This window comes from Saccoglossus kowalevskii, chromosome 7, assembly GCF_978046115.1.
Source record: "Saccoglossus kowalevskii chromosome 7, keSacKowa6.1, whole genome shotgun sequence".
NCBI lineage: Eukaryota > Metazoa > Hemichordata > Enteropneusta > Harrimaniidae > Saccoglossus > Saccoglossus kowalevskii.
The window spans coordinates 22,627,775-22,639,554 of NC_140647.1; the positions used below are offsets into that span (position 1 = coordinate 22,627,775).

At 39.5% G+C, this 11,780-nt stretch overlaps 2 protein-coding genes across 2 annotated transcripts; both read right to left on the minus strand.

Moving 5' to 3' along the window:
• Window positions 1-3,287: 3,287 nt before the first annotated feature.
• LOC102808344 (uncharacterized) lies at window positions 3,288-4,340 on the minus strand. Its single transcript, XM_006817975.2, has one exon. It carries the CDS (start codon window positions 4,338-4,340, stop codon window positions 3,288-3,290), a length of 1,053 nt encoding a protein of 350 aa, XP_006818038.2.
• Window positions 4,341-4,420: 80 nt separating this feature from the next.
• LOC102805263 (uncharacterized) lies at window positions 4,421-9,475 on the minus strand. The gene has a single exon (XM_006813816.2). The coding sequence runs from the start codon at window positions 9,473-9,475 to the stop codon at window positions 4,421-4,423; it is 5,055 nt and encodes a 1,684-aa protein (XP_006813879.2).
• Window positions 9,476-11,780: the final 2,305 nt, after the last annotated feature.

Genomic DNA, 11,780 nt, shown 5'->3' on the forward strand with positions numbered 1-11,780 from the left:
CTAATGTGTCTCTCAACTGGATCCATACCACCTGATACTGTTAAAGAAGACTTTGTTGACAGCACTTGGGAAAGAAGAAGAAGAAGAAGCATACAAATCGTTTAGAAAAAACAGGTTAGAATCCTATGAATCCAGATTAAGGTTTCATGATCGTCTACCAATGCAAAAGCTGAAAACGTTCAGCACCATTAACCAAAGGCTTCCAACAAGGAAATTGTTCTGAAGACAGATCACAAGCTTTTTGGTTATATGCTTCTTGTTGCAACAAGTCGAAATTTTGATATCGCAGAGGTATTACAACACCCATTAGGTCCACTACCTTGGTCCCTTGCCAACTCTGATGGGACAATGAAGAAGACTAGCAAATCAGTTCTTGCAAGGCATCTGGAAAAGAGAGTATCTCCAGCTGACACAATACCAAAGCCTTCTGCCAGCATCATTGATGGAATGGTTGTGGTACATAAAGTAAATGCTGAAAGAAAGACATACGGTGAACTGGCAGCAGCTGTATTTGCAATGGTTTTGAGAGATGGATCAAGAATGCAGAACGCAATAAAAGGATGGAGTCTGGTTCTGGGGTATTACTAAGTAAGATTACGTCTAGCCATAAGATAAAACAATGGAGATCCATTCTCAGATGTTCTTCCAGCAAAACTGCTCTCATTGCATTCTTTTGTAAAGAATGGAAGAAATCCTCTTACATTGAGAAATTAGGGTCAAAGGTGTTACTCGTCACTTGCCATGAAAACTGCATCACACTCTGTGAAGAAGGTGTGTCTATTGCCCCCACCTGACATATCAAGAGGAAGCAGACACAAGGATGATGATGCTCCACGCACAACATGCATCCCATCATTATCAATCAGTCATAATTGTATCTGAAGACACAGATGTTATTATCATTGCACTAACTCTTTTTGGGAGAAATGATTTGGAAAATATCTATATCAGATGTGGCATCCAAAATCGAATTAGGTATATTGATATCGGGAAACTTGGTAATTCACTTGGCAGAGACATTTGCAAAAATTTGATGGGACTATATTCATTTACAGGGTGTGATTCTGTTAGTGCATTTGGAGGACGTGGAAAACTCTCTGCATTGAAGCTAATTATTGCAGATGAGAATCTCCAGAAGGCGTTAGCACGACTAGGTGATAAATGAGAGTTATCTAAAGACGCGTTTTGTCTACTCCAACAATTTACTTGTCGATTATATGCTGTTGGATCAACAACTAATGAGGTCAATACGTTGAGATACCAACTATTTCGAGCTAAGAAGGGCGATATTGAATCTAGTCAACTACCTCCCTGTGAAGATTGTCTATATCTGCATGCTCTGCAGTGTGGAATAGGTGTTTGGAGAGTTATCCACAAATTCCTAGCCCCGAAACTGGATATGGATGGATAATGGAGGAAGGAACTTTTACAATTGACTGGATAAAAGGCCCTCCGGCACCAGAGGTAGTAATGGAGTTTCTGTCCTGCAAGTGTACCAGGGAATGTAAACTACCTGCTTGCCAATGTATGGTATATGGTTTGAAATGCACACCAGCATGTAAGCTGCTAATTTGCGCAAATATGTTGGGGGAAGATGAGGACGTCACTGCTGATTATGAGGATAGTTCTAATGAAAATGAATTTGACAACTAGCTGTTATGCATTGCATATATGCATGTATAGTATGGTGAAACATAATGTATTTATTCTTATTTTTATTTATTTATTATCGATGCAAAAACAGAATAGATACTGTTTTCATTTATTGTAAATAACATTGCAGTAACTTTCTGGCAATAGCTAGTTAAATGGATTTCAACATGATTTCACAAAGCAGTTATGTTTTAACTACCAATCCACTGTTACTTCAACTACTATTTGTTATTTTGTTGTTGATTCATTATACATTATTTCAAACTATTGATGATTTTTGACCTCTGACCTCTGACTCTTTGGCCCTGATGATTGGCATCGTCGAGATGCCTGTTGGTGACATACTTTGGTATAATTGATTGACATGACAAATTACCTATTATACTGAATGCATGTATTACACTGATAACGTACATTATCATTATACTAAATTTTGTTAGATTGGTTGCTATTTAGCTACTTATACGACATGCCCACCAAACAATTGTGTAAACTATATGTCCAGAGCTATCAGACAAAGTATCGTGGAAGTTACCCCTCGAGATGGTACCGGCAACCTAACTGGCTCATGGACTATTAGGTGGTCAAGAATATTTGACAATCATTTTTATTGAAATTCTAGACCCCAAATAAGGGCGTATTTTTGCATGGGCAAATTCATGGCTGAATCTGATAATTGACACTGCGAATAAAAATAGCTTTTAATGAACACTAAAACCCACAAGCATGTAACCGGACTTGTAGTGCCATCTCAATATAGACCACTGCGAATAGTAAACCACATCAACCAATGCAATATATAGACTGTATCACCAAGAGCTTTACTTTAAAGTGACAAGTCTACAAGAGTTTCGTATACTGGAGATGTGATTTATTCAAGCAACAGTGCAGGTCTGCTTAACACTATACAGCGAACGATCCGTAATGTAAGACCAAGCACATTCATGAACATCGTATTCACAATCTTAAGCTCCGTAAAAACTGAAAAATACAGATAAATACAAATAACAATAACGTAGCAACACAATTAAATTTATAGTAACGATATGCTAGGTATGTCGAATAATAGTAACAAATGATCGTTTTTCCGATCTACTCAAAACATCTAAAAAACTTGATAACAAGATAAATCTTGAACAAAAAGAAGGCAAAAATAGTGTAAATGCAACGGATACATTATGGGCACATATTTACCTCCTTGGCGACCTGTAAAGCCTTGGGATAATCGAAAGTATCCGAAATTCACAGTGACATAACAGAAAACAGCTTTCATGTCTAGTATGTATCAACAAACGGCAAAAAGGCGAATGGATACAATAGGGCAAGTCACTTAGAAAGATCAAATAAGTAATGAGTAAAAGTATTCAAAATACAACACAAAATAATTATTACTATCAATAAAAGACCCCAAACACAACAAGGAGTCTACAAATGCATAAAATTCATGAAACAAAAAGGAACTATTTTCTATGCGTAATGGCACACCACCGCGAAGGTGAAGCTATTCGATCTGTTTGTTTCGCGAGGCTCTTCCAACATTCTAAGAAAGAACATTTCAAATCTGCCAATAGAGGGCGGCAGCCACACTCCCACCCAAAATCATTTATGATTTTCTATAACATGTACCAAAAAACCTACGATAACGAGTGTACTCTATACTGCTCCCACCCATCAGGGCTACATCGGGGGTGGTGGTCTTCAGAATTGTTTTCTACAAGTAGAACAAGTTTATGGATAGGTCTCTCTAGAATAGAGCAATTAGTTGTTCTCTTACCTCGTTTGGTTAAGTTTGGGTCACCCATAAGAATCTTGACCCGTCGTACAAGTCCATCTTTGTCATTATTGGTTTCTATTACCTTTGCTAATCTCCAATGAGATCTAATGGTGTCTTCTTCTTGAAGAAGTACAATGTCACCTACCTGTATGTTTCTTTTCGTCTTTTGCCATTTCTGCCTGGACTGGAGATTTATCAAATACTCCTTTCGCCATCTTGTCCAGAATAAATTGCTTAGGTACTGAACTGTGCGCCATCGTTTACGAGCATATAGATCCTCTTTCACAAAATTACCTGGAGGTGGTGCAACAACATCAGATTTCATTGTCAGGAGCTGATTAGGAGAAAGTGGAGTCGGTCCCATAGGATCATTCAAGTGCTCTGTTGTCAAAGGCCGGCTATTGACAATGGCCATAGATTCATATAAGAATGTTCTGAGAGACGAAGTATTCAGCCTGGCTTTAGCTTGCTCAAGGATTCCTGCAAGCACGTTCCTTACTGACCTAATCTGGCGTTCCCAGACACCTCCCATGTGGCTAGAGGCTGGAGAATTGAATATGAACTCACATTGAACACTCTGCAATGTGTCTTGGATTGTGTCTTTATCTAGTGCCTGCATTTCACGATAAAGCTCATTTTTGGCACCAATGACGTTAGATCCCCTGTCACATCGTATATGTCTTACAGGACCTCTGATAGCAATGAATGAACGTAAGCTATTAATGAATGCATCAGTAGACATTTCTTCTATAGTTTCTATGTGAACAGCACGAAGGGCCAAACAAGTAAAAATTACACCATATCGTTTCACTTTACATCGACGTTCCTTAATGATGAATGGGCCGAAACAATCCATTCCACAGTATGTGAATGGTGGAGCTGGCTCTAAACGATCCTTGGGAAGATCTGCCATTCTTTGTGTGTTGGCCTTTCCTCTAAGTTTTCGACACAGGACACATCTGAATATGTACGATGCAACTGCTGAACTACAGTTCAGAATCCAAATCCACTTGATCTTAGACTATTCACGGTCATTCCTCTGCCTTGGTGAGCCACCTTTCTATGACACCATCCAATAATCATAGACGACACATGATTCTTCTTAGGAAGAATAATGGGATGTTTAACATGGTCAGGCATGGTTGATCTCTTCAATCGTCCACCTACTCTCAGTACTTGTTGATCGTCTAAATAAGGACTTAATGAAATTAGACAGCTGTTTCTTTTCACAGATAATACATCGTTTGAATTGGCATGACGATTTAAGTCTTCTATTTCTTCAGCGAATGCATCTTGTTGTGCCCACTTTATGATGGTCATCACTGCTTTCTGTCTAGCTTCTTGTGGTGAAATAGTAGTCTGCCTAAGCTTCCTGGAAATGTATTGATGTAATACAGCAATTGCAGTCACTGCCTTGGACCAGTCTGAGAAGCACTCCAAATGATGCAGCATTGATGAAGTAACTACGGTAGTAGCCAACACCTTTGCAGTTTTCAGTTCCGGATCATCTTCTTGTAGATCTATGTTCATATTGCCAAAAGATGGTAGTTCTTCATTCCATAAAAAGGCTGGACCGGTGAACCAGTTTGACTTCTGCAAGCCTGCCACATCTAGGCCACGGGATGCATGATCTGCAGGGTTTTCTGCACTGGGAATGTAGTGCCATTGCTCAGCTACAGAAGCATCTTTAATTCTCTGTATGTGATTCGCCACATATATATGGAAGCGACGTGCTTCATTTCCAATATAACCAAGTACTACCTTTGAGTCTGTCCAGTAGAAATTGTCTATGTTTTCATAGTCTAATTCTTTGTTTAGGAAGTTGCTGACTTTAATGGAAGTAACTGCAGCTTGAAGTTCCAACCTGGGAACAGTCACTGGTTTCAGAGGAGTGACTCTTGCTTTTCCTAAGACAAGGGAGCAATGTATGTTACTATGAACATCAACTAATCTCAGATAGGAACATTGTCCATATCCTGTAAGACTAGCATCTGAAAAATGGTGCAGCTCAACTTTCTTCAAGTCTTCAAAACCTTCTGGTTTGTAGCATCTCCTGATTTTGAGATCAGCCAACTTAGGAATTTCAGAAAGCCATGATTCCCATTTTGTACTAAGATTATCTGGTAGGGGTTCATCCCATTCCATACCCTTCTTGCACATCTCCTGTAAAATACATTTACCACACAAGACAAGTGGTGCAAGAAATCCAAGTGGATCAAATATCGAAGCCACAGTTGACAGGATACCACAACGTGTAGGGGAATGATTTCTAATGGCTGGTCTGAACTGAAAGGAATCTGATTCTCCACACCATTCAACACCGAGGGCTCTTTCTACTGGTAGGTCACTGGAAGAAAGATCTAAGTCCTTGATGCCTTGTGCTTGCTCTGAGATAGGTATCGATTCCATAGTATTCCTGCTATTGGAAACAAATTTGTGCAGACGAAGATTCCCTTCTGCACAAAGATCACGAACATCTTGAATGAGTTTAACAGCTTTAAACACTGATTCAACACTTTGCAGGCCATCATCTACATAAAAATTCCTGTTAACGAAGTAGACTACATCACTACCATACTGTTGATTATCTTTAGCTATACGTTTAAGACCATAATTCGCACACCCCGGTGAAGACACTGCACCAAAGAGATGTACTCTCATCTTGTATACAACTGGGTCAGAATCTATATCGTCATTCTTCCACCAAAGAAATCGAAGAAAATCTCTATCCTGCTCTGCTACTCTGAATCTATGGAACATTCTCTCGATATCACACATGATAGCAATCTTCTCTTTCCGGAAGCGACAAAGAACACCAACAAGAGAATTTATTTGGTCTGGACCTTGCAATAAATGGTCATTTAGGCTTGTTCCTTTGTATCTGACACTACAGTCAAATACAACACGTATTTTACCAGGTTTTTTGGGGTGGTAGACTCCATGGTGAGGTATGTACCAGACATGTCCGAATTCTTCTTCTTGTTTCTCAACTAATTCTGCATCGCCCGCTGAAATGATGCTCTGCATGAACACTTTATAGTCATTTAAGTACTTAGGATCACTCTTAAATCGACGCCGAAGGTACTGCAAGCGATTCTCTGCCATAATCTTGTTGTCTGGCAATTTAGGTTTATCATGTTTAAACGGGAGTGACATTGTATAAAGCCCATCATCTTCCTTGTGAATACCATTCTCAATAATCTTCATGAACCGGAAATCTTCCTGAGACATAAACACATCATCAGTTCTGGTTTCATTAAAATCAGATTCAAGTAATTTCACTACATCCAAAGGACTGACAATCTGTTCTTTTGTTGAAGTCTTGAAAGCATAGCAAATCTCTGATGGTGTATACTGCTTTTCATAAGAGTTATGTGCATCCCCAGTACTATTAATGCTGAGTACCAAGTTGTCTGGTATTACCTTGGTAAGTATTCTATGGGAAACACCGAAAATATTTTCACTCTCTTCTGCCTGTGTCATCTGCCCAACTATGCTCCATCCCAGGTCTGTTTCTATGGCGAATGGTTGATTTCCCACTCCTGTGATGCAGTTACGAGGTGCAATGGCTTGGGGACAATCATAACCGATTAATAGACCTACTTCACACTTCTGTATGGGATGTATCCTATGAGCGAGTTGGTGGAGATGAGGCCATTTTTCTGTAATCTCAGGAGTTGGTATATGCGATTTGTTGACTGGAATGTACTCTAACGAGTATGCAGTTGGTAGTGTAACCATTACATCAGAATCAAATCCACGAACACTGAGATTGGGATACTTTCTGCAGGGAATAACACGATCACTTGAAGTCATGGTTGTTAAACGAAGACTAACTGGATCTGACTTTGTTTTGAGCTGCTCTGCTGCATGATTCAATACAAATGTAGTATCAGACTGTGTATCAAGTAGTGCATATACTAACATCTCTTCACTAGGATCTTCTTTGCTGGAGATCCATACAGGCACAATCATGGATGAAAGTGATTTGTCACGCTTGCGAACTATGCCATGACAACCAGCATCTTTCACATGTATATTGGTCCTTTCTTTGAGATCTTGATCTATTGTTCTGTTGGGTTCCGTAGTTTCACTGTGAGATGATCTTGGTACTTTGGTTATGTTTATTCTTTCTTCAATATGCAAGCTAGTGGGATGTCTCTTACTGCACTTCTTGCATATACTTCGATTTGGACATTTCCTAGACACATGACCAGAATGCAGACAACCAAAACAATAACCACCCTTTTTGATGAAATCTTGTTTCTCTGACATGGTCTTAGCTGTAAAAGTATAGCATTCTTGAATACTATGTCCACCCTTCTTACAGAAAATACAGGACTGGTCATCTTTTTCTGGCTTTGCTATGGTTGATAGAGTGCAACCTCCAGGCCTGCCGTTTCTGGGTGTGTAGCGTTGAGATGTATCTCTGTCTTTCTGCAGGGTAGATTTCAGAGATTCCACAGACGTGCACGGGTCACATGCAATTTCTGCTTCCTCCTGCAGGAAAGAAACAAAGGATTTAAATGAGGGGTATATACCTGTGCATTTCTTTGTCTTTGCAACAATACGACTCCATCTATTTATAAGCCAATCTGGTAGTTTCTGAAGCATTTTTCTATTTTCTCGAACATCATTTAACACTTCCATACCTGTTGTGACTCTCATGGCTATGAGACACTGCTTTAGAAAGTCAGCAAACCGTCGCAAGGCTTTGGAATCTTTGCCAGAAATATTTGGCCATGAGTCAACCTTATCTCTGAAGGCCTCGGTCAATGTGAAAGAATTTCCATATCTTTCTTCAAGAGTGGCTTTGGCTTCATCATATGCACTTTCACTTCTGAGTAGAAAGCATCCCTCTACCGCTTCTCTGGCAGAGCCACCTAAGTACCTTTTCAGGTAATGAATCCTTTCAACAGGCGGGATACCACGTGATTCGATTAAAGTAGAAAATGAAGTAATCCAATCTGGATATGCTAATGGGTCTCCTGTGAATACCAACGGTTCTGGTGCTGGTAGTCGACTCAGTGACACTGATGCTTTCAAGCTCTCAGTCAGTGCTCTAAGGTCATTCTGCGCTGTAGTTGGGCAATACTCCTGAGATAATACTGGTTGGCATTTGTGTTTATCATTATTTGATTGTTCAACTACAGGAGGGCTATGTGGCTCCATTATCACCATTGGTGTTCCTGTACTATGTGTATCTACCATCGCAGGTGGCACTAACTTGGGTTCTCTTTTAACTGGAAAATTTTCAAATAAATCTTCCCTTTCATATACAGCTAACTTGGCCTTTTCAATACGAAGCTCTCTTACTACTTTTTGTCTATCGAGCTCTCTTAACCTGCGCTGCATTTCTGCTTCAGCTGCAACCCTTCGCTTACTCTCCTCAAGCTCTAGTACCTTTAACTCCTCCTCTTGAATAGCCTCTTCTTCTCTGGCTTCCAACTCAGCTTGAAGGGCAGCTGCTTTAACAGCGGAAGCCCTGCGTAATGATGATGAATTTGTTTTTTTTGAGTGCTTAGAAGACCGTGAGCAATGTGAAATGACTGATTTAGAACTAGATGACCACAGAGAACCAATGGACACCATACTCGAAATTTCAGCCTGTTTTATTACACGTTGTGCACGAAGAACTGTCTGATCCACATAGGCATTTACTCGATCAATGGCCATCAAAATATCTTTTCGTGGAGTGCTTGACAGATCTCTAATTTGATTATGTATTTTAATAATTTTATTGCGCTCTTCCTCTATCACGTCAATCAGTGTGTTGAGCGATTCAATTGATTCATCCATCAATCGCTCACGATGCGGAACACGCGACAACAGCCGATCATGGGTTTGCCAAAATAAATTTTCAAGATCTTGTAACTTACCTTCTCTCGCCTTCTCAGTGAGCTTAGGTACTCTCTCTGATCTACGTAAACTTAATAAAGACTCAGATTCAGTCTTACCTTTACTATTAGCCTGATCTGTACCAACCAACACTGCCTCTTCTCGCTTACCTTCAATATCCGACGTTGAGGGCGCTGTATCACAATCCATTGTCACGATAACACACGTCAACGTTTTTGTGATTGTCACAAATGAAAATGGAAGGAGTGTGTAAACTACCTACACTCTTATAAAAAAAATGTCCGTGTCAATAAGCTCAGAGAAAGTCTCACAACCACAAACAGGTAAATCTAAACAATGTGAAAACTACAAGATTAAACAATGCAGACTCATAGTTGTGCAGCAGGGAGTATGACAGCAGTAAATACATGTGTGAAAAATTATGCCACTGTGACAAAATTAGGATAAATTATTGGCGAGGTTCAATATGTGCACAAATGTAACCGTACATACAGCAACCATTAAAAAGCATGCAAACAAATAAATAAAATATCAAATATAAATTCAATCAGAATGGATTATATAGTGTTCGAATTAAATGTTCAGTTTTTCGCACAACACTGTTAGCTATTGTATGTATGTTCTTTATGGAATGTTCAGGCAATTACCAGCTTTCCAACATCGGTCTTGAATTCATCTGCTCTTGACAACTTCAGCTTAATGTTGACTTGAACAGCAGTAATGCACAGCACCAGTGAATAACTACAGTGGGGTTTCCTGGAAAGGCATCAAACGTCTTCAACACAGCTTGGAGACACGCCACAAAGATCTGAGTTTTTACTGTATCACCAAGAGCTTTACTTTAAAGTGACAAGTCTACAAGAGTTTCGTATACTGGAGATGTGATTTATTCAAGCAACAGTGCAGGTCTGCTTAACACTATACAGCGAACGATCCGTAATGTAAGACCAAGCACATTCATGAACATCGTATTCACAATCTTAAGCTCCGTAAAAACTGAAAAATACAGATAAATACAAATAACAATAACGTAGCAACACAATTAAATTTATAGTAACGATATGCTAGGTATGTCGAATAATAGTAACAAATGATCGTTTTTCCGATCTACTCAAAACATCTAAAAAACTTGATAACAAGATAAATCTTGAACAAAAAGAAGGCAAAAATAGTGTAAATGCAACGGATACATTATGGGCACATATTTACCTCATTGGCGACCTGTAAAGCCTTGGGATAATCGAAAGTATCCGAAATTCACAGTGACATAACAGAAAACAGCTTTCATGTCTAGTATGTATCAACAAACGGCAAAAAGGCGAATGGATACAATAGGGCAAGTCACTTAGAAAGATCAAATAAGTAATGAGTAAAAGTATTCAAAATACAACACAAAATAATTATTACTATCAATAAAAGACCCCAAACACAACAAGGAGTCTACAAATGCATAAAATTCATGAAACAAAAAGGAACTATTTTCTATGCGTAATGGCACACCACCGCGAAGGTGAAGCTATTCGATCTGTTTGTTTCGCGAGGCTCTTCCAACAACCCCTCGAGATGGTACCGGCAACCTAACTGGCTCATGGACTATTAGGTGGTCAAGAATATTTGACAATCATTTTTATTGAAATTCTAGACCCCAAATAAGGGCGTATTTTTGCATGGGCAAATTCATGGCTGAATCTGATAATTGACACTGCGAATAAAAATAGCTTTTAATGAACTACTAAAACCCACAAGCATGTAACCGGACTTGTAGTGCCATCTCAATATAGACCACGGCGAATAGTAAACCACATCAACCAATGCAATATATAGACCACTATGAATAGTAAACAACCTCAACTATTGCACCATGATAGCCCATGCCTCCTCATATAGGCCACTGCGAATAGTAAACCTTCTCGGCCCATGCCTCATATAGGTCACACCCAACTGGTCCCAATAAACTTTCTCCTAGAAAACTAACTTGTGTCCGTGTGTATCGATCGCGTCGATTGGTTGTTTTTTAATTGTTGAATTTGCTAGTATATAATATCTACATAGGTAAAAATATTTCCCCAAAAAAATATGTATTTCAATGTAAAAATGTCTTATTTTATATGTCGTCAGTTTTATATCATTTCGTCACAGCACAGCGAGACACGGAACACAGCACAGCGAGACACGGAACACAGCACAGCGAGACACGGAACACAGCACAACGAGACAAGGAACACAGTAGAACGAGACTTAGAACACAACACAACGAGACACAGAACACAGCCCAAAGATACACGGAACACAACACAACGAGACACAGAACACAGCCCAAAGATACACGGGACACAGCACAACGAGACACGGGACACAGCACAACGAGACCGGAACACAACACAACGATCGAAACACGGAACACAGCACAACGAGACACGGAACACAGCACAACGAGACACGGAACACAGCACAACGAGACACGGAACACAGCACAACAAGACACGGAACACAA